General features: G+C 40.9%; 1 protein-coding gene across 1 annotated transcript in view; it reads left to right on the top strand.

Annotated features, from left to right (window-relative positions):
- Positions 1-25,072, top strand: part of DNAJC13 (DnaJ heat shock protein family (Hsp40) member C13) — a 495,155-nt gene that overhangs the window by 131,505 nt on the left and 338,578 nt on the right. The window contains 3 exon segments of the mRNA XM_033929988.1: positions 174-295; positions 11,294-11,369; positions 18,803-18,898. Of these exon segments, the coding sequence (XP_033785879.1) occupies positions 174-295; positions 11,294-11,369; positions 18,803-18,898 (294 nt within the window).

Here is a 25,072-nt window from a genome sequence, read left to right as displayed (position 1 = left end):
TTGTTTTATTTTTTTATTTTTGCATTACTTGTGAAAATGTGTGAGCTAAATCCTAGATAAAATATTTAGTAGGATAATGATTATGGGTAAGTAATTGTTGAATATAAGTTGCATGACTTGTACATGTTAGGTAAAACTATGGAAATAATTATAGACTAATTTATTTTCTCAAGGAAGCAGATAAAGAAATAGCTACAAAAATGCAAGATCTTGCCCTCAGTGAAGGTACCTTACCTCGTCACATGCATACTGCTATGTTTACAATAAGCACAGATCAAAGAATGCTCACAAATAGGTACGTCCGATAAGTAATAGGCTTTACTTACTAACATGTATTTGCTTGATTGTTAAAGTTGTGGTACTGCTATTTTGTTTTCTGTTAGAGAAACTTTTGAGATCGGAAACTGAATTCAGGTTTAAAATTTTGGGATTGCTGTGCCTGAGGCAATGGATATAATTGTACTTTTTGATGCAGGGAAAGTATTTCATGAAGGTGGTTTTGTGATAAGAAATGTTTGCGATGCTTGCTTTTACTTTGTTTTTATTGTCTATTTCATTTCTGGGTGCAAAATCATGAACATTTGGAACAAAAAGCTAAATATAAAAAACTTTGAATCGGGGAAAGCACATGCTGGTTATCAGGTGTCTATACTGTTTTAATGCATTTGGGGGCAATTTTCATATTGGGACAAACTTTTGTGGGGGTGGTTTTTTGTTTGTTTTTAATTTCTTTTTTAACTTTTGACTTTGCAGTACCTCTCAAAAGAAAGTACATATAATTTCATCCTTAAAATTGCATGTTGACTTAGTATTTGCAGGCATTTACACATAAATTTTTTTCTTTGAGCATTTTTACTTGGAAAATGTATATAGATTGATAAGCTTTCATGCATTATTTTCTTCCAACTTGACTGTGCTCACAGAAACACCTAATGTGGCTTAAAGCTGTATGTTTTGGAATGCTGTACATATTTTACCCCCTCCCCCCCTTTTTATAAAAGCGAGGAATAATTTTTTAGTGCCAGCCGACACGCTGAATGCTCTGTGCTGCTCCGATGCTCATAGGAACTCTTATGACCATCAGAGCAGCGCAGAGCATTCAGTGCGCTGGCCGGCGATAAAAAAACTTTTCCGTGCTTTTGTAAAAAGGGGGAGGCGGAGTTAGTTGAGTATTTTCCCTGGTAAGGAACAATGCTTACCTGATAATTTTCTTTCCATTAGGCGCAGCAGATGAATCTAGAAATCAGTGGGTTGTGCCCATTTACCAGCAGGTAGAGATAGAGTTCAAACTTTGCACTCTGACCAGGAGGCTTAACATCCAATAAGCCAATTAGTATTACTCGTAACAAAGCATGCAAAACTGCTGCTGCTATAACTTCTTTCCCATAATGAACAAAGAAAAGCCTTATACAAAAACAGAGTAAAACTCAAACATATGAACCCTGAAAACTGAACTGATAACTCAAAACAGTAGGATGGGATCCTGGATTCATCTGCTGCGCTTAAAGGAAAGAAAATTATCAGATAAGACAAAATTTTTCCTTCCTTAGCATCGGCTGCAGATGAATCCAGAGACTAGTGGGTTGTAGCAAAGCATTCCTAACATTGGGAGGGACCCGGAAGGCACCCCTGGACAGGGCTGACTCTTCAAAAAATGGCATCTGCTTGCGCCATATCCAACTGTTAATGTTTTGAGTATGTGCATCAAGAAGACCAGGTTGCTGCCTGACAAATCTCCTCCAAAGAAAAACACCACAACTCCATCAAAGAGGTTGCTACTGATCTCATAAAATGCACTTTAGGCACTACCAGAGGTGCCTGATGTGTCAAAACATGTGCCGAAAGAATCGCCTCTCTAATCCATCTTGCCACTGTCACCAGGTGTAACCTGTAAAGCTGGCACCGCTCAGCCAGACCACCCCTCACCTCAGCTGAACTAGGCCAGCCCAGGAGCAAAGCAGCAGAAACCAGGAGCTCATAGCAGGACATCATTCCGTTTGCTGGAGATAGGCATATTTTCAAAGCACTTAGACACACAAAGATCCACATGGTACTTTGTATATCTGCTTTGAAAATGAGCTCCAGAGTATACTAATTGACCAGGAGGCTTGACATCCAATAAGCCAGAGTGCAAAGTAAGAACCCTTTCTCCACCTGCGGGTAGATGGGCACAACCCACTGGTCTCTGGATTCATCTGCTGCTGACGCTAAGGAAATGGCTTTTGAAAATTGTCCTCGTCAGGCATAAAATAGGGGAAGCTCAATTTAAACCTTGCAACAAAAAATTACTGTGCATATGAAGAAGACTAAGTATAATTGTAGCAAAGAAGTTAGAACTTGCTACGCTATTATAATTCTTTAAAAGTGGGTTTACTCTGTAGCAGTGCACTTCAATGAGCAAAGTCTCTAGTTAAAGTCAGGTCTTTGATACCTAGAAGATGCTGCAAATGAAAACTTATAGCATTATTTTTGATTGAGCTGGAAAAAGAGGAGAAAGAATGGATGAATGACTGGGCCAGAAAAAAAATTATTTAAAGTTGGCAAGCATGTATATAAGGGTAAGACAGGTAATATATGTATGTGGATTTTCACAGCTGGTTCCAAGTGTAGACCTCAGTTGGTTAACAAGTCATTGAATAGGAGCAGTGCCCATTTAATAACTGGCTAAAGGATAGGAAATATAGACTAGGATTAAATGATCAGTTTTCCAAGTAGAGAGAGGTAAATGGTGGAGTGTTGTAGTGATTTGCGCTAGGACTGATGGTGTTTAATTTATATATAAAAAAAAAGGCAAGGTGTCAGGTCAAAAGCGTGCCGGGACAAAGGCGCGAGCAGACAATTGAGCGCAGCGCGGAGGCACGCGCTGAAGAAAATTACTGTTTTTAGGGCTCTGACGGGGGGGGGCGTGGGGGGAACCCCCCCACTTTACTTAATACAGATCGCGCCGCGTTGTGGGGGGTTTGGGGGGTTCTAACCCCCTACATTTTACTGAAAACTTCACTTTTTCCCTGTTTTTAGGGAAAAAGTTAAGTTTACAGTAAAATGTGGGGGGTTACAATCCCCCAAACCCCCCACAACGCCGGCGTGATTTGTATTAAGTAAACTGGGGGTGCTCCCCAACAAAATCCCCCGTCGGAGCTCCTAAAAACAGTAATTTTATTTGGCGCGCGCCTCCGTCTTGCGCTCAGTTGTCGGCGTGCGCCTTTGCCTTCCGCGTTGTTGTCTATGAACCGGTGGATGTCTAAATCAACCAATATAAGTCTTTATTAAAATGAACAAATATTTAAGAAGTCCCATTTGTTCATTTTAATAAAGACTTATATTGGTTGATTTAGACATCCACCTTGTCTTTTTTTTTTGTTGTTGTGCATGTATGCTTGTGTACATATGTATTTTATTATTATTTTTTTTTAATATGGGGACATTGCAGATTTGCTGAAGTTCCACACAAATCATTTCCCCAGAAATACCTACGTGTGATGCACATATACTTGTATGAAATCTTGTCATGTACATTTATTCATATTTGGTTACAGTTTTCATCAATTTTCTGTGCATAAAACATGCATTACACATAGAAAATGTTCTGCAAGATCCATATTTGTAAGCAGCCTTCATAATGGAGACAAGAAAATATTAAATGCAGGAGAACATTTAAGCAAACCAAACTGGCCATTGTAAAATGTGATGATTCATTGATCTGATATAGTATGGCTAATATTATCTTATTTCCCATCTTTCTTTCTTATATACACAGCTAACTTCTGAAACAAAAAACAATTATCCCTATAAATTAAGCCCCTGAGGGATCACTATTACAAGTGGGAACTTTCAGATTTTTCATGAGGCTGCAGTAAGGACCACAAAATTCAGGGGTCAATAGCTTTCTGGTGTGGATGGACCATTCAGGTCTTTATCTGCCGTCATCTACTATCTTACTATGTTATATACATATATCTGTTCTAGCAGGAAGAGGAGAGTATACAAGTTGTGCCCTCCTCTCCTACCACTGTAGACTAGCTCTGTTACAACAATCCATCTTAGCTAGTGGTCTGTGACCAAATCTTTTTATACAAAAAAAGGTAGATAAACTGGATTAAGCACAGGCATCCCCCCCCCAAAAAAAAGTGAATTACATAAGAAATATTGCACTCTCCAAGAAGTTAATTTAGGAATACCCCCAGGTCATGTACTACTTCAGCAGTTTCCAGACCTGTCTCCCTAGCCAGTCAGGTTTTCAGGGTATCCATAATGAATATTCAAGAAACATTTGTATGCAATGGAGACAATGCATACAGATTTCTTTCATCAACATTTACTGTGGATATCCTGAAAACCTGACTGGCTAGGGAGCCTCCAGGACAGATCTGGGAACCACTATACTACCTCTTTTTTAATCCCCCCCCTTTCAACCAACAGGAACCCTAGGGCTCTGTCCTTCCAACTTACCCCTGTACCTCTGATTTTTATTGGATTCAATTTCGATCTAGCTGTAATTCTAGTGCAGTGTGTCTAGTAGTTCTGAATCTGTAAGTTGCTTCTGGAATGCTGTCAATCATCTTTGAACTCTGCCTCATTCCCAAGCAGCTGCTTCTGCACCCTCATTTTTTTTTCTGCAAGCAAGTTGTTCAGAAGTGTTTTTGCTCTGCTCTGTGGTTTTATTATTTTGTGGTATTTTTTCTCATTGGTTCCTAGTAGTGCTGCCCAATTCAGGGAAATTTTTTTTTTTTTTTTTTTTTCTCAATTCAGCCTATTGAATCGATTTTTCGATTAGATTGCCCTGCCCAATTGGGTATTTTTTTCAAACATCCTGGTGGTTTTATTTTATAGCCTTTTCACCCCCTTTACCCTATCCTACCCACACTGGCGCTGTGATGTAAACAAAACAAACAAAAAAGACTTTTCTTCTCTGTTAAATTCTAGCTCACGTTTGCGGTCTAACACCAACTCTGGCAGGATACACACTTTAAATCTGACATATTGTAATCACAAAGTAGAAAATAAAATGATTTTTTCTACCTTTTATTGTCTGGTCATTATTCAAATCATGTTGGTCCCAGGCTCTGGTTGTCTTCTGATAACTTGCTTGCTGCCCATTTGTCGTTTTCTTCTTTCTCGGTGCTAACCATCCATCTTCTATCTCTGTCCTCCTCTTCCATTTCCCTTCCCTCCTCCAGAGGTCTGGCATCTTTCCTTTTTTTTTTTTTTGTCTCCATCCCTGCAGCTGCAGCCATCTCTCCTTTTCTCAACTACCCTTTCATCTAGCATCTCTCCCTCCTTCCCCACCACCCCAGGCTCCACCATCTCTCCCTTTCTCTTCCCAGCTACCCTCCTATCCAGTATCTCTATCCCCCTCCACACCATCTCTTGTGTCCAACTTCTCTCCCTTTCTGTTTCTTTCCTCCCTCCATCCCATTGTCCACCATCTCTCTCCCTCTTCTCTGTTTTTAGACCCATTAGTTCTTCCCATCCCCCCTCAGTCCAGCTAGAATTAAAAATTATAAAATATTGCTATGTACTGAAATATTGGGATATACCATAAAAACTAACACGAATCAAAATATATTCCCTCTGGGTAGGGGAATCTTGGCATATACGTGTGACTTTGTCAAGAATAGTATTCAGACATCACGGCACTTATTTTACCCAACTTAAAGTTATATTATAAAATTAGTACTTTTTTGTTTAAATATCTTTCTATAAGTTGCTTTAGTATGTCTGGGCCGTGCACAATCCCCATCGAGCCTACAGCAACCTAACAACATTAGTGCGAATCCCACAGGAGGCTTCAAGGATAAAGTTGGGCTCATATCCGAAATAAAAGCCATTAGTAGGCCAATGCAGAAAAATTCTTACGTTTAGCCACTTCGGCCACCAGGTGCTGCTGCTTCTGGCGTGTCGACTTCACGGCCAGGATCGCCTGGCTGTTCTTGTACTGCACCACCTGCAGCATGATCTCGGCGTTCCAACCTTGCTCCTGCACACACCGAAAGTTGATCTCGCGACCCTCGGCCATCACCACCATGAAGTAGATGTGCTTGCCTGCTCACTCCATGCAGTCAGCTTACAGCACCATGAAGGGCCGGAAGTGAATTGGAGATCATTCCTCCCTGCCCCAGTGTCTGTGAACAGACACCACACATCTTTATGCCACGAGCTGCACAAAGCCCAAACCGCCATTTTCTCGCGGCAGGTATTTTCTGCCACCTGTCACTTCGGGCCACCCTAAGTGCTCGGTAACCTGCGGTGGGGGGTTCCTTACCTCAATGGATATCAGACAGTTAACGGGGAAGCGCACCTTCAGCTATAAGCGCTGCAGCACTGACCCTCTCCGATCAAATCGGCCAGGACGATTTAAAAAAACAAACAACAACCCATAAATCGATTTCACCCGAATTGAATTGGTGAATCGATTTGAATCGGAAATCAGGCAGCATTAGTGCCCAGAGTTCTCACTTATTGGGACCTCTGACTGGAAGAAGATGCAGACTTTTGCTGCACAAGTCTGCTAGCAGGATCAACCCTTGGGGACACCTAGCTAGCTAAGCTGCTTTTGTATTTTTTTGGGAGCTTCTGGGCCATCTCTTGTGTAGCTGCTTGCATTGCTGATTTATCAGGAACTTAAGTGCAGGCTGTTCAGCGCCTTCCCAGCTTGGCCAGGATTACTAGTGGGCCAGCTGCATGGTCCTCTCACCCTGTGCAGTGTGAAGTTTTCCAGGGGTTGAGGCTCAGTCTGACATCGGTCCAACTGGCAGCCTGAAGCCCAAGTTTATCCTATGAACCTGTGAGGCACAGTTCTCTATTTGTCCCAGCTGCACTTCTATGCTGAAGCAGAGAAGCACATTACAGTGAATAAGACTATTATAGCCTATGGGGAAAATCAAAGGGTGGATGGGGTCTTCAGAAGTGAATTTTGAAAGTTTCTGCAACCAGAGCCAAGGTTCTCCACCTCTAAAAACCCCTTTTCCTGCATTTTTTGTACTTTAGGGAAGTCCTCACGGGCCATTTTTAATGCAATTTTGCTGGCAGCAACCATCTTAGATTTAAATTTTTTTTTTTCTGATGTCTCCATCTGCCTCAAAACACCTCGATTTTACTTAAAATCGATAGGGATGGCCCTCTTAGGCCTTCCTACCACTGTATCATGCCAGGTTTCTGCTGGCTGGCCGGCCGAGAAGCATCCATATCTGTTGTGCGGAGGAGGGCAGGGGGAGCCTTGGGTTCAAACTCCTTGTGAGTTCTCCTGGGCTGGGGATCTGCAGGAGGTGTAATCCCAAGGGAAGAGACCAATTAATCCCAGTGTGGCAGATGCCCCCCAGTGGTAATCTATAAGCTTTGGGGAGTGGCCTACTATGCATGAACATGTCTTGCTGCCCACTGCTGTCATTTGGGACTAGCTCAGTCCATTTTTCTCCCACAGAATAGTGTGGACATATTTTCCTTTTCTGTTGTAAAGACATAGGAGTGTATATGTTAGGTGAATATCCCCTGGAAATCGCATCTTTCATTTCCTCTTCTTTCACCAGTAGAGTGTAATGGCCTCTTCATTTTTCCTTCCGCAAATGAGTTGAGAAATAGAGAATGACACGGGTACAAACTTTTCCCCGTCCCCGCAGGAACTAAAGTTTCTCGTCCTATCCCCATGAGTTTTGTCACTGTTCCTGCCCCAGCCCCATTCCTGTAAGCTCTGCCTTAACTGCACAAGCCCCAAACACTTATGATTTTAAAGTGTTTGAGTCTTGTGCAGATGAGAACAGAGGTTGCAGAATGAGGCAGGGACAGGAAAAGAACTTGGGACAGGATGGGAAAATGAGTTCCTGCGGGAACAGAGAAAAATTTGTCCCCGTTATTCGTTCTGATCTGCTCTGTTCAGTTTTTGTTATTTTCTGTTATTTTTTCATCCAGTTTGTGAGGCTTTGGTGCCCAGATATCCCCACACATGGGGCAACTGCCTGAGAGAGGATGCAGACTCCATAAGGGTGGTCTGCAGATTGTATGGCAGCTCCTGGGTGTACCTGCTGAGCCAGCCTGCTTTGTGCATGTTCCCCCGATAGCTAGCTTCTTATTTATTTGAGGCTTGAGCGCAGGCTGTGGGGCCCCTGTTTTATTCCCTTTTGGTTTCAGGGACCCAGCTGCATTTTTATCTCCCATTGCACCACGAGAATTCATGGGGGTTGAATTCACAGTTGGTGTCAGACTAACTGGCAGCCCCCCAAAGATCTCCAGTTTGGGCTTATTTCTAACATCATTTGAGGCAGAAAATCTTCTCCAGTCAGGCTGCAAGAAAGCTGACACAGGCAGGCACCAGCACAACACAGTGCTCTTTGAATGTGCATTGACTAAGCACATGCATTGGTTGCCGCGGAGCCCAGGAGGACTTGCAGAGGTCCATGCCTGGTTCCTCGAGACCCCTGGTACACAAGGCTTCACCCCAGCTTTGATAAGCCTTATGTGGAATGCCTATTTGAACTGCCGAGGATCCTCAGTGTCTGCCTTAAGTGCAACAAAGGCAGTGATGCAGGGGATCTCCCCTCCGCATTTACCCTGACCAGATGAGGACACAGAGCTGGACCAGGATGTTCAGTCTGACATAGGCTGGGAGGATGGACAGTCCAATTCCATGCCATTATTGTCCCAGGATGCAGTTTCTATGGCAGAGTATGGTTCTCTGCACAAGAACAGCTGTCCAGAAGCAGTAGTGGTCCGGGACCAGGAGGAAGACCCCACAGTGCGCCAACTGTTTAAAGCCTCTGCGCGTTTGACATTATTTCTACCTCACTGTGAAAATTGAAGTGAAAGTTCCTCCAGCCCCCTCGTTGCTGTGCTTAGTTGCTCTGACCTATGAGTGGCTAAGACTGTGTCCAAGCTTTACCTTATGGCTCCAGATTTCCAGCAGCTGTTTGTTCAGCCAAAGGTAGATTCACTGGTGGCACAGGTCACCAAATGAACCTCCTTGCCTAGTGAAGGAGGTGTGATGTTAAAGGATACTCAGGACCTTAAAGTGGACATGGTCCTTAAGAGACAATTTGAAGTTTTGGCCTCACTAAGGCCCCATATGAGCTGTTCAAAGATGCTTCCCTTTTGGATCTCATGGTTAAGACTGTTTCTGGTGGAGATTGTTTTAGCAAGATGTATCTCGGAGCTGCAATCTCTCTCCTGTAGGGGGAACCCTTTCTTAGAATTACGGATGCTCTCCGGGCTGTTCCCTCCTTTCTTCCGAAGGTTGTATCAGATTTCCATGCTAACCAGGTAGTTTGTCTGCCTGTCTTTCAATCTACAGGCTCAGACAAGCAGGATAGCATTTTGAGAAAGCTGTATATGAGGAGAGTTTTGCTCCAGTACTTGGAAAGGACCAATGACTTTCGCCTTTCAGATCATGTGTTTGTTCTAACCAGCCAGTCCAGGCATGGCAGGCCAGTATCCAAGACCTCTATAGATAGATGGATTTGCATGGGCATCTCTTTGGCATACATTGCCTGTGGTAAACAGCCACCGATTTCTCTCAAGGTGCATTCCACCAAGAGCTTCTCTTAATGGGCAGAGTCTTGGGTAGTTTTGCAGAGATTTGTAGAGCACAAGGCCTGGGGGCTGAATCTGGCCCGCCTAGCCATTTTATGTAGCCTGCGGTGACTGCGCTTTACATTAGACCAGGGGTGTCCAACCTGTGGGCCGCAGGTGGCTGGCTTGAGGGTAATTCGGTATCTTGCTAATTGCCACCCACAGGTGCTCACCTTTTGGCTGGCTCCCTCCTCCTCACTGCCGTAGTCGTTTCTGTGCACAAAGCCACGGGCGGTGGTTCCTTGCGCGTCCACCAGCTCACCTGGAAGCCTTCCCTGTGATGTTGTGTGATGGCTTCCAACTCAGGCGCGAGAAGCGTCTAGGATCTGCCGCCCGCGGATTTGTGCACAGAAACGACTGCGGCAGTGAGGAGAAAGGAGCCGGCCAGAAGGTAAACACCCGCTGGAGGGAGGCAAGTACTTGAGGCACAGAATGGAGGGAGAGAGAGGGACTATTGGGACTTGAGAAGGAGGGAGCACAAACTTCGGACAAATGATGGAAGGAAGGAGGGAGGGGGCATGAACTTGAGAACTAGATAAAGGGAAGGATGGAGGGGGGAGCATGAGCCATAGGATGGAAGAGTGGAGAGAGTAAGGGAAAAAGATGCTGAGGTGAGAGAAGGAATAAAAGGGAGAATTGGGTGTCTGAGAGAGGGAAATATAGATCTAATGATATGCCTGGCTTGCTTAAGGAGGTTATGGCTAGCAGTGAAAAAAAATACGAATCAGATCCGCTTACCAGAGTCTTCTCTTCAATTCCTACCTTCTCAAACTTAGATGATAACTGAGCCCAGTACATTTATGCAGGACCTCACACTTCATAATATTGCCATCTCTTTTAGGAATGGTATGCTGCCAATGGTTGATTCATTTCTGATTCTTCTCCCCTCTAAATCTTAGATTCTTCAATTTTATCCTTTTTTCCTGCCCCATCTCCTAGTATTCCCATTATTTATTCCTTTCAACTGCTCCCTCTTAACTTTTTTTCCTTCTCAAACCTTTTCTTCTGTCTTTTCCCATCCTCCTTTTCATTTTATGTTCATCCACAAAAATAAAATTTATTAAAGGATAGAATATATTACACAGATGCATGAGGTTTGAAAACAATTTTATAAAGTAAAATATAATTTATTTAATATGCATAATTAATGAAATGTGCTATAGATTTACCAAAATGTCAAAAACTTGTTGCAGAGTTTTCTAAATCCTGGGGCAGAATCAACCCCTAAGCTGTCATAGTAAATTAGGACTGTAATTCAGGCATGATTGTGACCAAATAAACTGTAGCAGCTATTCTTTGGAACTGTTGTCCTTTCCTTTGAAATGGATAAATATTAAGGACTTTTACTATTTAAATATTTATTTCTAACCCGAAGGAGCGTTTTTTAGCGCAGGCTGGCATGTAGAACGTTCAGCGTGCTGACCTTCGCTAAAAAAACGCTATCACTGTTTTGTAAGGGGGGGAATGCATTGAGTTAGTCCAGTAAAAAAGGTATTACCTTATTTCCTTTGGTTTTTTTGTTTTCTGTATATCGGTATTACCTTGGAAATTGGACTAACATGGCCACCATAGCATTTCACTATTTATATATTAAAATTCCTTTCTGAACATAACTTTTTTTGCAGATTCTTATCTTTTTGATTTTCAGCTGAAAAATGTAAAGTTTTTAACTTATGTTCATGTTTGCTGATCAGTTTACAGTATATATTTCTTAGTAAAATTTCTTGTCTTTCAGGCAGCTAAGTAGACATTTAGTTGGCCTTTGGACAGCAGAAAATATAACTGCAAAAAATTTACTGAAACGTATTTTGGTAAGTGAAGGATGAAGGAACAAGTGAGATTATTCTAAACTGCATGTTTTTCTACATGATATGTCAATAGCCATATGTTTGGCTTGAGTTTTCTGGCTTGTCTATCTGATGGAAGTTCCATATCTTTGTTCCAGCTGGTGTTTGGACCATCTGTAGTACAGATAATTTAGAATGATTTGGACTCATTTCTAACCCTTTTTCTGAATAGGGCAATTTTCATTGTAAGCCATTATATAACTCCTTGAAGCTTGTCTGAAATGCTGAAGTTTAAAAGTGAGGCTCTGTTTCTAGATAGGCGATTATACTCCAGAATTACTAAACTGTCTTGGAAAAGCCTGCAGTTCACAAAGAAATTGAGGCAGGCTGAGTTCTGGAGTCACAATGCATGGAAGAATGCTGCAGGGAGGAAGGTTTTATATTAGGAACTGGGGGACTTTTATGGAGAGGAGTAAGCCTATTTTGGTGGAATAGACCACCTTAATTAGAACAGAGAGCAGCTACCTGCACTACCAACAAAAAAAAACATCCTGTGGAGTACATATTAGAGTGTGGTATCTTAAGAGTACTTCTAAAATAGGGAAATTAGTGTTCTTTTAGAGAGAATGTGGGAATAGCTTAGTTCATATGAACTTAAATGAAGAACAAACATGAATTATTTCAAATTACCTGAATCATCTACAAAATGAGTTGTAAAAATACTGAATATATTTAGTTGTCTTTATGCTAATGGAGAAGTCTAGAAAATAAAATTAGTGAGGGTAGTGTGTATGGCACTAAATGGAAACATAGAAGAGGAGTCTAGGGCCTAATGGAAAGACAACCAATGAGAAACTGATGGCATATTTAAGGGGGGGGGGGAAATACCTCAAAAGCAATGTTAAGGATGGCATCATATCAGGATAAAAGTTCTGCAGAAGAAAATTACACTTATCTTTATGGATAGAAATCTCATGTGTATGTAGTAGGGAAGAGATATATCTCTAAGAACAAGCAAGGTGTATTATCTTGGATGAATGTCATTATCCAATCAAGCCCAGTGTGGCAGATGCCCCCCAGTGGTATTCTAGAATCTTTTGGGAGTGGCCTTCTGTGCATGGACATGTCTTGCTACACACTGTTGTCATTTGGGATCTGCTCAGTCCATTTTTCTCCCACAGAATAGTGTGGATGTATTTTACTTTTTCTGATGCAAAGATACAGGAGTCTGTATGTTTGGAGAATATCTCCTGGTCGTAAGTTGCATACAGAAGGATGTCAATCGCATCTTTTAGCTTCTCCTCATTCACTACTGGAGTATAGTCAACTCTTCAGTTTTTCCTTCTGCAAGTAACTTGAAAAATTGTATTCTGATCTACTCAGTTCACTTTTTGTTATTTTCAGGTATTTTTTCACCCAATTTGTGAGGCTTTGGTGCCCAGAGATCCCCATGGAATAACTGCCTGGGAGAGGATTCAGACTCCATTAGGGCAGTCTGCAGGTCACGGGGCACTTAGCTGGCCTGCTTTGTGCATGTTCAGTGCTCGGGGTTTGTTCCCCCTAGAGCTAGCTTGCCTTCTGAATTATTAGAGGCTTGCATGCAGGCTGTGGGGCCCCTGTATTAATCCCTTTCAGTTTCAGGGAGCCAGCAGCATTTTTATTGCCCTCCCATTACACCGCAAGGATTTGTGGGGATTGAGTTCACAGTCGGTAGCCCCGAAGATTCCAGTTTTGGCTCATTTCTAGCACTGTTTGAGGCAGAAAATCTTCTCCTTTCAGTCAGGCTGCAAGAAAGCTGATACAGGCATGCACCAGCACAACATAGTGAATGCAGCCGATTATTCCCAATTGCAGGGTGAGGGGGGAGTCTGAAAATTTAAATTTTTAGGGCTTCTGGGGCCAGAGATAGGATCCTCCTCTAAAACCCCTTTCCCTGAATTTTTTGAATTTCAGGGGAAACCCCTCAAGCCATTTTTTGGTGCATATTCACTGGCGGTGGCCATCTTGGATCTTAAATTATCTTTTCTGTATTGCTTGGTAGACTGGTATAGTCCTCACGAATGGGTAATATGCTTCACTGCTACCAGCAGGTGGAGACTGAGATCAAACTTGTATATCAGTACAGCATGCCCCTCTTGCTACCCCATTTTTCCTTAATCTCCGGTAGCAGGTGGTAAGGCTTTTCAGCTCCCCTCTTAGCACTGTTGGAACTTTGTTTGTGGACTCCTGGTTCCCCTTTTTGTGCTGGATGGAGCTTGGGCGGGTTCTTTTTGGGGATCCGTCCGACCTCAGGGATGTTAAACCCAGCGGGTCTCATGCTGAGTCCCTCTTCCCACCTTCCGCTACCTACCCATATTTTTGTACTGGGCATCAGCAGGCGGCCTGACCCCCCTGGTTGGGCAACCCTCCAGCTTTGAGAGCCGTGGAGGCTGTTCTGACTAAGTAAAAAGAAATAACAAAAAAATCCTGAGGTGTGCTGGTCTAAAGGGCTCATTTCCCTTTATAACTGCCTTTTTTTCTGTGTTTTTTCTCAACTAACCGGCATTTTCGTTACAGCTAGGGTGGTCTTCAGCACAATGAGCTTGCAAAGGTTATTCAGAAGTAGTCATTGCTACTCTCCTCCAAGTTAAAAGCCTTCTACGGTTGTGGCCTATGCTGAGACCTGGAAGGCTTTCCAGCTCTGGTGTGCCAAAGATCATGTAGAGCTTTCAGGGCGCCAATTCCTGCGATCTTTACCTTCCTACAGGCCGAATTAGAAAAAGGCCTGTCAGTAGTGTGTCTCAAAGCTCAGGTAGCAAGCCTCTCATGCTTTCAAGGTCTAGAGGGGAAGTTATCACTTGCATCTCATCTAGATGTAACCAGATTTTTGATGGGGATGGGGGGCACTTAGGTTGCAGCCTCCGTTACTCCAGCCTGTCCCGTCGTAGAATCTTAATATCTCCCTTAATGGCCTTGGTAAGCCTCCGCACAACCACTGCAAGAGGCATCCCTCTTGGATCTCATGGTCAAGACAGAATTTCTCATAGCATAAGTCTCGGAATTACAGGCTCTCATATGCAGAGAGCCATATCTCACAGACGCTGGGATTTCCCTCCGCAAGGTCCTTTCCTTTCTGTCAAAAGTTCTTAGCCTTTCATTTCAACAAAGAAGTTCATTTGCCCATAGTTCAACTGGTGAGTTCAACTAAGCAAAACAGGATAGTGCAAAGGCTGGACATTATCAGAAATCACTGGAATAAGTCCACAGGACACCCAGCTGTAAAGATTTTTAGCAGAAGATTCCTAAAGTTCCATGCAATTAACTGTAAACCAACCCGGTAGCATAGAGACTGAGACTGGAACCTGGACCAGAGTTTCCTAAGTCAGAGACTGGACATTGTCATGTTACTGGCTCAATAAGCAATTAAATTGGACTTCTTCGGGACTGGACATTTCCTGCTTTCGCTCAAAATACACGGACCAGCTAATAACAAAGCCGGAAGCAAAAGGTACTTCAGAGTGAGTTCCTTCTGCACAGGTTTCTGTTTGCCAATCTCTCAAACAGTGGGGACAGCTGTCTGACTGGGGGTGATCTTAATTTTAAAAGAATGGCTGCTGGGGGCTATGTAAGGCTACAGGCTAGTGGAATTCTATTTGATTATAAACCTTTCTTTCCAGTTTATCTGGGCCCAGATGCTCTAAAATTGCCATTAAAATCCTTTGAGTTGCTATGGTGCCGCTAAATGTCCAATTTGAAGACGGTGATTGATGTTCAAACAATTTTGCATGCAAATTACTTTTGCGGAGGTCTACTGTAATCCCATCTGATCAGTTGTTGGAAAAGCGACTGACATGCATAGAGGCGGCAAGGCAAGCTGTGAAGCAGCCTCCTGCCACTCAGCTGTTTGGGACAGGAAGACTTTCTTTTTTTTTTAAATGGGTACAAATGTTGTGCTTGTATTACACATGCACAGTATCTGCCCCATTAAAAAAAAAAAGTTGTGCCGCCCCACACACACCCAATGATGGCCGCCAAACTTAAAAAAATAAAATTGGCAGGAGGTGGCCCACTCCTCTTGCCTCAGCTACCCAGATACTCCGATTCCACCGAGAAGATCGGCAGGAAGGATGTCCACTCCCTTCTGCCAACTGCAGTTGGCCAGAAGATTTTGAACGAGTCTGACCTCAGTTAGCCAGTAACAGTGTCCCTCCCCGACGAAGAATACGAAACTCGAGTTGGGGGGACAGGAATTGAAGACTACAAAAAACTTTTTCATCTTTGTGGATTTTAAATTGTCACTTTATTCGTTAGAACACAGTCACCATTGAGATTTAACTAGACCAAGTTCAACAACAAAAACCTCTCAATTCAGATAAGTACAAACACAGTATATGAATAAGTTTAAGTTCATTTAGGGAGGGTCGGGGACAGGTGGTTGCAATGATGGTCCCCTTGTTAAACTCAATGTAGTGACTTCACTATATATTGGGTCACAGGTCTGAGTACATCACCGCAATAATTTTAGATACAAAATTATTAATGAATAGAATATATAGATACAATAACTGTGAAACATAGTAAACCACATTCTTGGCAACATATTCCAGAGCTTAACTGTTTGCTGAGTGAAAAAATATTTCCTCCTATTGGATTTAAAAGTATTTCCCTGTAAATTCAAATGTCCCCTAGTCTTTGTAATTTTTGACGGCGAATAAAATCGATTCATTTTTTACCCATTCTGTATAACTCAGGATTTTGTAGACTTCAATCATCTCCCCTCAGCCATCTCTTTTCTAAGCTGAAGAGCCCTAACCTCTTTAGTCTTTCCTCATACGAGAGGAGTTCCATCCCCTTCATCATTCTAATTCAGCTATACCTTTTTTGAGATACGGTGACCAGAATTGAACGCAATACTCAAGGTGTTGCACCATGGAGTGATACAGAGCCATTATTTACCACTCCTTTTTCTAATAATTCCTAGCATCTTGTTTGCTGTTTCAGAGCATTAGAAACATGATGGCAGATAAAGGCCAAAAGGCCCATCCAATCTGCCCATCTGCAGTAACGATTATCTCTTCCTCTCTCTGAGATCCTACATGCCTATACCAGGCTTTCTTGAATTCAGACACAGTCTCTGTCTCTACCACCTCTTCTGGGAGACTGTTCCACGCATCTACCACCCTTTCTGTAAAAAAGTATTTCCTTAGATTACTCCTGAGCCTATTGCCTCTTAACTTCATCCTATGTCCTCTCATTCCAGAGCGTCCTTTCAAATGAAAGAGACTCGACTCATGCGCATTTACATCATGTAGATATTTAAACGTATATATCTCCTCTCTCCCGCCTTTCCTCCAAAGTGTACAGATTGAGATATTTAAGTCTGTCCCCATACGCCTTATGACAAAGACCATGCACCAATTTAGTAGCCTTCCTCTGCACCAACTCCATCCTTTTAATATCTTTTTGAAAGTGCGGCCTCCAGAATTGTTCACAATATTCTAAATGAGATCTCACTAAAGTCTTATACAGGTGCATCAATACCTCCTTTTTCCTACTGGCCGTACTTCTCCCTATGCAACCTTTTCAACCTGTTTGGCCACCTTAAGATCATCACATACAATCACACCCAAATCCCCTTCTTCTATTGTGCACATAAGTTCTTCACTCCCTAAACTGTACCATTCCATCGGGTTTTTGCATCCCAAATGCATGACCTTGACTTTCTTAGCATTAAATTTTAGCTGCCAAATTTCAGACCATTCTTCAAGTTTCACAAAGTCATTCTTCATATTATTCACACCATCCTGAGTGTCTACTTTGTTGCAGATTTTGGTATTATCCGTAAAGAGGCAAATCTTACCTGACAGCCCTTCAGCAATATCATTTATAGAAATGTTTAAAAGAATAGGCCCAAGAACAGAACCTTGAGGCACACCATTGGTAACATCCTTTTCCTCAGAGCGATCTCCGTTGATCACTACCCTCTGTTGCCTTCCTCTCAACCAGTTCTTGACTCAGCCTGTCACTTTGGGACCCATCCCAAGGGCACTCCGTTTATTTAGTAGACATCTATGTGGAACACTGTCAAAGGCTTTGCTAAAATCTAAATACACCACATCTAGTGCACTCCTTCTATCCAATTCTCTTGTCACCCAGTCAAAGAAATTGATCACCTTTGTCTGACAAGACCTACCTGTAGTGAATCCGTGTTTCCTCCAATCTAATTTAGAATGGATAAACACTAAAACTAACTTCTGCAAATTATCTAAAGAAAGCAGAGAATGAGAAGGGATTGACTACCCGATGGATCAGGAATAGAGTGTGGGTTTACAAGAAAGAAGATTAACAAGGTAAGAACCTAATCTTTCCTCCATTCATAAAAACATAAGAATTGCCATACTGGGAAAGACCAAAGTTCCATCAAGCCCTATATCCTATTTCCAAGCCCAGTATCCTAAACTAAACTAAACTAAACCTTAAGTTTATATACCGCATCCTCTCCACAGAAGTGGAGCTCGGCACGGTTTACAAGAACTTAAAATATAAGAAGAGAAAGGAAAAGGTTTACATGAACTTATATATAGAATGGAAGAATAAGGGGGAAAATAGAAATACATGTTAGAGAAGAGCCAAGTTTTCAGTTGCTTGCAGAATACTTGGAGAGAGCCCAGGTTCTGCAACGGGATAGTAAGGTCGTTCCAGAGACCTGTGATTTTGAAGAGAAGAGATTTTCCCAGTTTACCTGCATAGAGAATACCGAGTAGAGAGGGGAAGGATAGTTTATATCTTTGGGCGGGTCTGGTGGAGTCAGGACTCGAGGAGTTAAAGGATAGTGGGATTAGGGGAGGAAGGATGCTGTGAATGATCTTAAAAGCCAGGCAGGAGCATTTGAAATGGATTCTGGAAATCACTGGGAGCCAGTGAAGATTGGACAAGAGTGGGGAGACATGGTCAGATTTGCATTTTGCAAAGATCAACTTGGCTGCAGTATTCTGGATAAGCTGGAGTCTTTGAAGACTTTTTTTTGTTAGGCATAAGTAAATGGCATTGCAGTAGTCAAGTTTGGAGAGGATGATGGATTGGACAAGGACAGCGAAATGTTTTTGGCGAAAGTAGGATCTTACTTTCCTGTTCAGTTTATTTCATTTATTAATAGAGAAGTTTTCCTTTTAAGTTAAATAAATCCTAATGAAATAAGGATGTTAACAGTTTTTAGGAGCATAGACTGATGTATTAAATTCAAAATGGGAAAAGTTGAGAAGCAAATTACTAGAGAGTCATAGGCCTCTTTATCTGGAGAATATATTGTGCAAGTCTAAAAAGTACAATGATGCCCTGACAAACCACTAAATGAAGACTGCTAACAAGATCAACAATTCAGTTCAGTAGTGTGGTGAGCAGGCATGGGGGGAATTTTCTTATGAATTTAGAAAATGTACCATGCTTGATCTTACTAAATTTATTTTGTTTTGGTTTAGCCTACAGGTTTGCTGGCATACCTGGATAGCACTGATTCAGTTCCTGAGAAAGATGTTGACCGAATGCATGTTAGGGATAATCTGAAAATTGCAACTGTAAGTAAAATTTTTTTTTTTTAAAATTATATATTTATTCAATTTTCCATAAACATCCAAGCATATTAATCTTGTACAGATAGTGTGGTTAACCAATAAAAAAAAGCATAGTTCATTGAACAGACAATAAGGATACCATACTAAGTGGAAAAAAAAAAAGTATAGTTATAATTAATTAATCACACCCAAGTCCACCAACAGATCCAAGAATTTCTGAGTAACAACATTTCAGGAAAAATAAAGTTATAATGAAACTTAAATGTCTGCTGCTAAACCAGGAGCCCAAAATTTATTCATGAGTGGTTATTGTTGTAGTTTCTTCTTTTTCTGCTCGTTTTTGAGATATAAATGATGTCAAATGGCTCGGATCAAGAAAAACATATTTAAATTACTTATATCTAACTATGCATTTACAAGGATATCGAAGGAAAAAATTTCCTCCGATCTGAATCACCCCAGATTTTAACAAAAGAAACTGACGACGTCATTTTTGGGTTTTCTTTGAGACATCGGGAAATATTTGAATATTCAATCCCAGGAATACTTTCCTCCTATTCTTGAAGAACATATTCAACAGCCAATCTCTATCCGGGGATAGAGCCATTGTAATTAACAAAGTAGCAGGAGTAACTAACTCTTGGTCCAAAGTTTCCAACAGTGTAGATATATCTAATGAAGATTGTCTTTGTAGGTTTACTTCTGCCTCTTGATTGTGCTGCAAAATTGGCAAATAATACGTGTAAGCGGGGGCAGGGATTCAGAAAATATTGTTTTATCATTTCTCTGGGAGATATTGAGGAAATCTTTGGAAAGTTTATTAAACGTAAATTATTACTTCTATCATGATTTTCAAGATTTTCTAGTTTCCTTCTCAATAAAATATTATCTTTAACCACTAAATCTTGATTTTGTTTTAATGTTGTAACTTCTTTTTCTATTTTTTGAATATCCAATTTATGCACAATAAGTTCATTTTTTAATGTATTATTCTCTTCTTTGTTAATATTCATTTCTTTTTCCAAAGCTTTTATTTGGGGAGTAAAAGATTTCCCCAAATTCACAACTAAGTCCCAAATTGTTTCAAGTGTTATTTCCTGAGGTTTAATAGGTTCAAAAGAAGAGCTTAGCATAGTTATTGGAGGAATAGCCGGTATTTTCAGAAACGACTCTCTTCTCTCATGCTTGTGATGTTCCAGCCACAGCTTCATCTCCGGGAGAAAATTCAAACCGGGAGGTCTTCAATGCCATGCTCACCGAACATTCAGCCTCGGGAGTTGAGAGCACTTCCTCTCCGGGTGTGTTCTCTTCTCACGGTGAGCTGGCTCTCTGTGGTGTAGGCTGCGTGGGAGGCACTCTTGCGTCAGGGCTAAGGGTGACATCGAGCCCAGGAACAAACGCTGCCGCGTTACTCTCCGGCACCATGTTCAATGGGCAACTACCTGACGGTAAGGGTTCCGGCTGCAATCTTCTGAGCATCTCGTTAATCGTCAGAAGGGGAGCTTCTGAGCGTCGGGAGGCTCCACCTGCGCTTTAGCCCCATGTCTTCGGCATCCGCTTAAGTTCCAAATTGTTAGGTAAGGAAAAAACTGTGAGGTAGTCAGAAGCATTCAGTAGCAGTCAGGCATCCGCGGCTATCTTGGATCCCGTAAGTAAAATTTTTTTTAAATGTTGAAATTCTCCCTTTGAAGTTTTATTGTGATATATAGCTATATACCTTTTCAGGGGTAGGTCACTGTTTTCCTTTTCAGAATGCAGGCATGTATATTGCCTAGCAGTGCTGGTATATAAGTGGTGCCAAGCAAGAGAACATTCCATATCTTTGTGGAAAAGATTTAGGATTTCCTCAGTGGCAGCTTAGTATTTTCTTTCCTTTCTTTTTTGCCAGCTGCACTGAGTGTGTATAGCAGGTTCTTTAGTTGTCTTTCCAGCATTTATGCTTTTATGTTCTGGGTTTGGTCAAAAATATTATGATTTTTTTTGTTTAAGTTCAGTCATGATTTGGCCTTTACTATTTGTATTTGGTGTCCAGCTTTATCAATTTTCAGCTGGAAACAAGATATTGCTTACACTTCCAGTAGTTTTGGTTTTCTCATGCCGATGTCTCTTTTGTGAAGAATCTTATTTCTTTTAATTTTGTCATGTCTGTTTTACTCACCACTTCAAGCAGACTTACAGTTTCAGATTCTCATCCAAGTGTGGCTAGAAGAAAGCAGGGACAGGGACAGTGACAAAACTTGCGGGGACAGGGAAATTGAGTTCCTGCAGGGACGGGGAAAAATTTGTCCTCGTGCCATTCTCTAATTTTAATTTCTTTGGAAGTCTTTCATGAGGTACTTTGCCAAATGCCTTTTGAAAATACAGATACACAATATCGACCGGCTCACCTTTATCCACATGTTCATTCATAGAAATGTAGGAGATTGGTGAGGCAAGATTTCCCTTGATTAAATCCATGATTGCTTTGTCTCATTAATCCATTCTTATGATATGCTCTGTCATTTTGTTCTTTACAATAATCTATATCATTTTCTTGGCACCAACATCAAACTCACCGGTCTATAATTTCATGGATCACCTCTGGAACCCTTTCTGTCCAATAAGCAATTCCTAATCCATAAAAAAAACATTGCCTTTTATCCCTTGACTTTAATTTTCTCAGTATCTCATGAGGAACTATGTCAAAAGCTTTCTGAAAATCTAGATAATACTACATCAACTGACTCACCTTTATCTACACTTTATTCACACCTTCAAAGCATTGGAGTAAATTGAGACAAGACTTCTGGCTGAACCCATGTTGACTCTGTTCTAGTAAACCTATTTTGCCTACGTGTTCCATAATTTTATTCTTTATATTAGTTTCCACTGTCTTTCCCAGCACTGAAGTCAGGCGTTCCGGTATGTAATTTCTGGATCATCTCTGAAAATCTTTTTTAAAAATTAGTGTTATCTGTGCCACACTCCAGTTTTTAGATACTGCAGATTATTTTAATGACAAATTACATATTACTAACAGTAGATAAAACAATTTCATGCAAATGTAATTTCTCTGCAAATGTAACCTAGCTGTAAAATAACTTCACCGTAAATGTAGCATCGCCGAAAATGTAACTTCGCTGTAAATGTACAGTCTCTTCATCTGTTAACTGCAAAGAAATTCCATGGTAATGCGGTATACAAGAATAAAGTTATTATTATTATTACTTTCAATACCCTGTAATGTATACCATCTAGTCCAGGTGATTTATCACTCTTTAGTTTGTCAGTTTGACTCAGTATGTTTCACAGGTTCACTGAGATTCCTTTAAGTTCCTCCACATTGTTGCCCTTGAAAAGCATTCTCTTACATCTTCTTCCATAAAGACCAAAGGAAAGAATTCATTTAGTCTCTCCACTCTGGCCTTCTCCTGACTCATTGGCCTTTTTGCTTCTTGATGACCTAATGGTCCCACAGATTCTTTCACAGATTTTCTGCTTCTGATGTACCCGAAAAAGTTGTTGTGAGTTTTTCCCTCTGATAAGTTTCTCTTCATATTCTTAGTCTCCTTGATCAATGTTTTGCATCTAACTTGCCAGTGCTTATGTTGATTTTTATTTTCTTCATTTGGATCCTTTTTCCATTCTTTGAAAGATGTTATTTTGGCTCTAAGAGCCTCTTTCAGTTCGCCTTTTAACCATGCTGGCTGTCATTTGCTCTTCTTTCCACCTTTATTGGTACATGGAATACATCTGGTCTGGGCTTACAAGATGGTATTTTAAATCGGGCATGGATGTTGTTTAAAAGTCCTAACCTTTGTGGCTGATCCTTTTAGCTTCTTTTTTTATAATTTTCGTCATTTATCATGATTGCTCGTTTGAAAATTAAATGCTGCTACAGTAAATTTTCTTTTTTATTCATTTTAAAACCATCAATAAGTACAAAATATAATACAGTCATATAACTCTATAAAAGCACTTAAATTTCATTACAGTTGTAATTTATGACAAATAAATATATCACCCCTCCTATAACTATATTCAAAAAGTACAGTCAACTTGTAAAAACCCCATTCCAACCCATCCTCCCACCCACCCTGGACATATATGAACAAAAGGGCAAAATTACCACTCACTCTGCAAAATTTTGTCAATAGCTCCCAAATCTTCAGAAATTTCTTATAATGTCCCTGATGTAAAGCCATATTACGTTCCATTTTAAAAACATGACAGAGAGACTCCCACCAAAAGGTATAGTAAAGTCTATCCCAGTTTTTCCAATTCCTAAGAATAAGTTGTATGGCAACCCCTATCATAATAAAGAGGAGCTTATTATTATGAGATGATATTTGGCTTTTAGCTCTCATCATAGTGCCAAATAGCAGAGTGTCATGTTAGTGCCACTGGATTTTCCATTACTTTATTTACCTGATCCCAAATGGATCTCTAAAATTGAAGTATCAAGGGACAATAAAATAATAAATGATCTAATGTCCCAGGTTCGAGATGACAGTGCCAGCACCTATTAGACTTGGAACTATCTAATTTCTGTAAACGAACTAGAATCCAAACTGCTCTATGTAACAAAAAAAAAAAACAAGTTTGTCTCATAGATGCAGACACCGTACATCTCATCCTTCAAGTCCAGATTTGTGGCCTTTGAGACACAGTAATTTGATGCTTTATTTCAGTGCTCCAAATGTCACGAAGACCAGTTTCTTATTCAAAAATCCAGATATTAATTTATACCACTGAGCAGCCTGGTGACCCAGGAAATCCGCCTGAAAGCACAGGAACGGCAAACTATACTGATTTTTAAGATTTTTCCAGTCAGGGAATCCCTCCTGAATGGCCTGCCTCAACTGCAACCACCTATAACTTGGAGTTTTAGCAATACCAAATTTTTGTTGCAGTCGTGAAAACTCAAGCAGCTTTCTGTCTGATACTACATCGTCTAAAGAAGTGGTTCCCAACCCTGTCCTGGAGGACCACTAGGCCAATCGGGTTTTCAGGATAGCCCTAATGAATATGCACGGAGCAGATTTGCATGTCTGTCACTTCCATTATATGCAAATCTCTCATGCATATTCATTAGGGCTAGCCTGAAAGCCCAATTGGCCTGGTGGTCCTCCAGGACAGTGTTGGGAACCACTGGTCTAAAGTATGTATGCCCACCTTCATCCAGTGCTTCCAGATGACCTTAAACCTGCCAGTTTGAATCTTGGGGTCCAGCCAAAGGGACTGACAAGTGGATTTATGAATTGGAATATCTGTTAAACTAGTAATAAATTTTAAAGTCTTCCAAGTGTCCATTAAAATTCTGTTGTCCTTATATAGCCTAGGCATCTTAATACTCAAAATATGACACAATCTCAATGGAGACAGGAGTTGCCATTCCAACCATAACCAGTCTGGAAGATTTTCCATGAGCTCGGGGAGGATCCAATACATACCCTGACACATTATATAGGCTTGATGGTACCTATAAAAATTTGGAAAATTTACCCCACCCTCCACAATTGGCTTTTGTAAGGATACTAAAGCAATTCTTACTGCTTTCTTCAGCCAAATAAATTTTGTAAGAATACTATTTAATTTTTTGTGAAAGGACCCCTGAAAAAACATTGGTAACATACCCATTTGGTAGCAAACCACAGGCAAAATCATCATCTTAACTGTTTGGACTCTCTCCCACCAAGACAAATGTAAGGGGTTCCATTGTTCACACATTTCCGTGACCTTTAGCAATAAAGACTTCATTTACTTTTATCGTTTCTTCCAGCGTTTTATAAATCCAAATTCCTAAGTATTTTATACGCTCTTTTCTTCCAAAGAAAAGGGAATGAATCAAATAATCCTTTTTGACAATGTACATTAAGCGGAAGAATCTCTGATTTACTCCAATTTATTTTATATCCTGAAAATTTTCCAAATCTTTCAATCAAATATAGTAAATATGGAATGGTGGTTTCAGGATTCCTCAAATGAAGCAATATGTCATAAGCAGAGACCTTGTATTCCCGGCCTGCGTAAGGAATACCCTGGATCTCCTTTGCCTGTTGTATAGCTAATAACAAGGGTTCCAAAACAATATCAAACAGCAAAGGAGATAATGGACATCTCTGTCTAACTCCCCTCTCCCTTTCAAAAAAGTATTATTTATATATAATCTGGCAGAAGGGGAACTATACAAGGCTT

The sequence above is a fragment of the Geotrypetes seraphini genome, chromosome 2 (genome assembly GCF_902459505.1).
Source record: "Geotrypetes seraphini chromosome 2, aGeoSer1.1, whole genome shotgun sequence".
NCBI classification, from domain to species: Eukaryota; Metazoa; Chordata; class Amphibia; order Gymnophiona; family Dermophiidae; genus Geotrypetes; species Geotrypetes seraphini.
The sequence above is the reverse complement of the archived record's forward strand: the minus strand, read 5'-3'. Positions and strand labels throughout refer to the sequence as shown.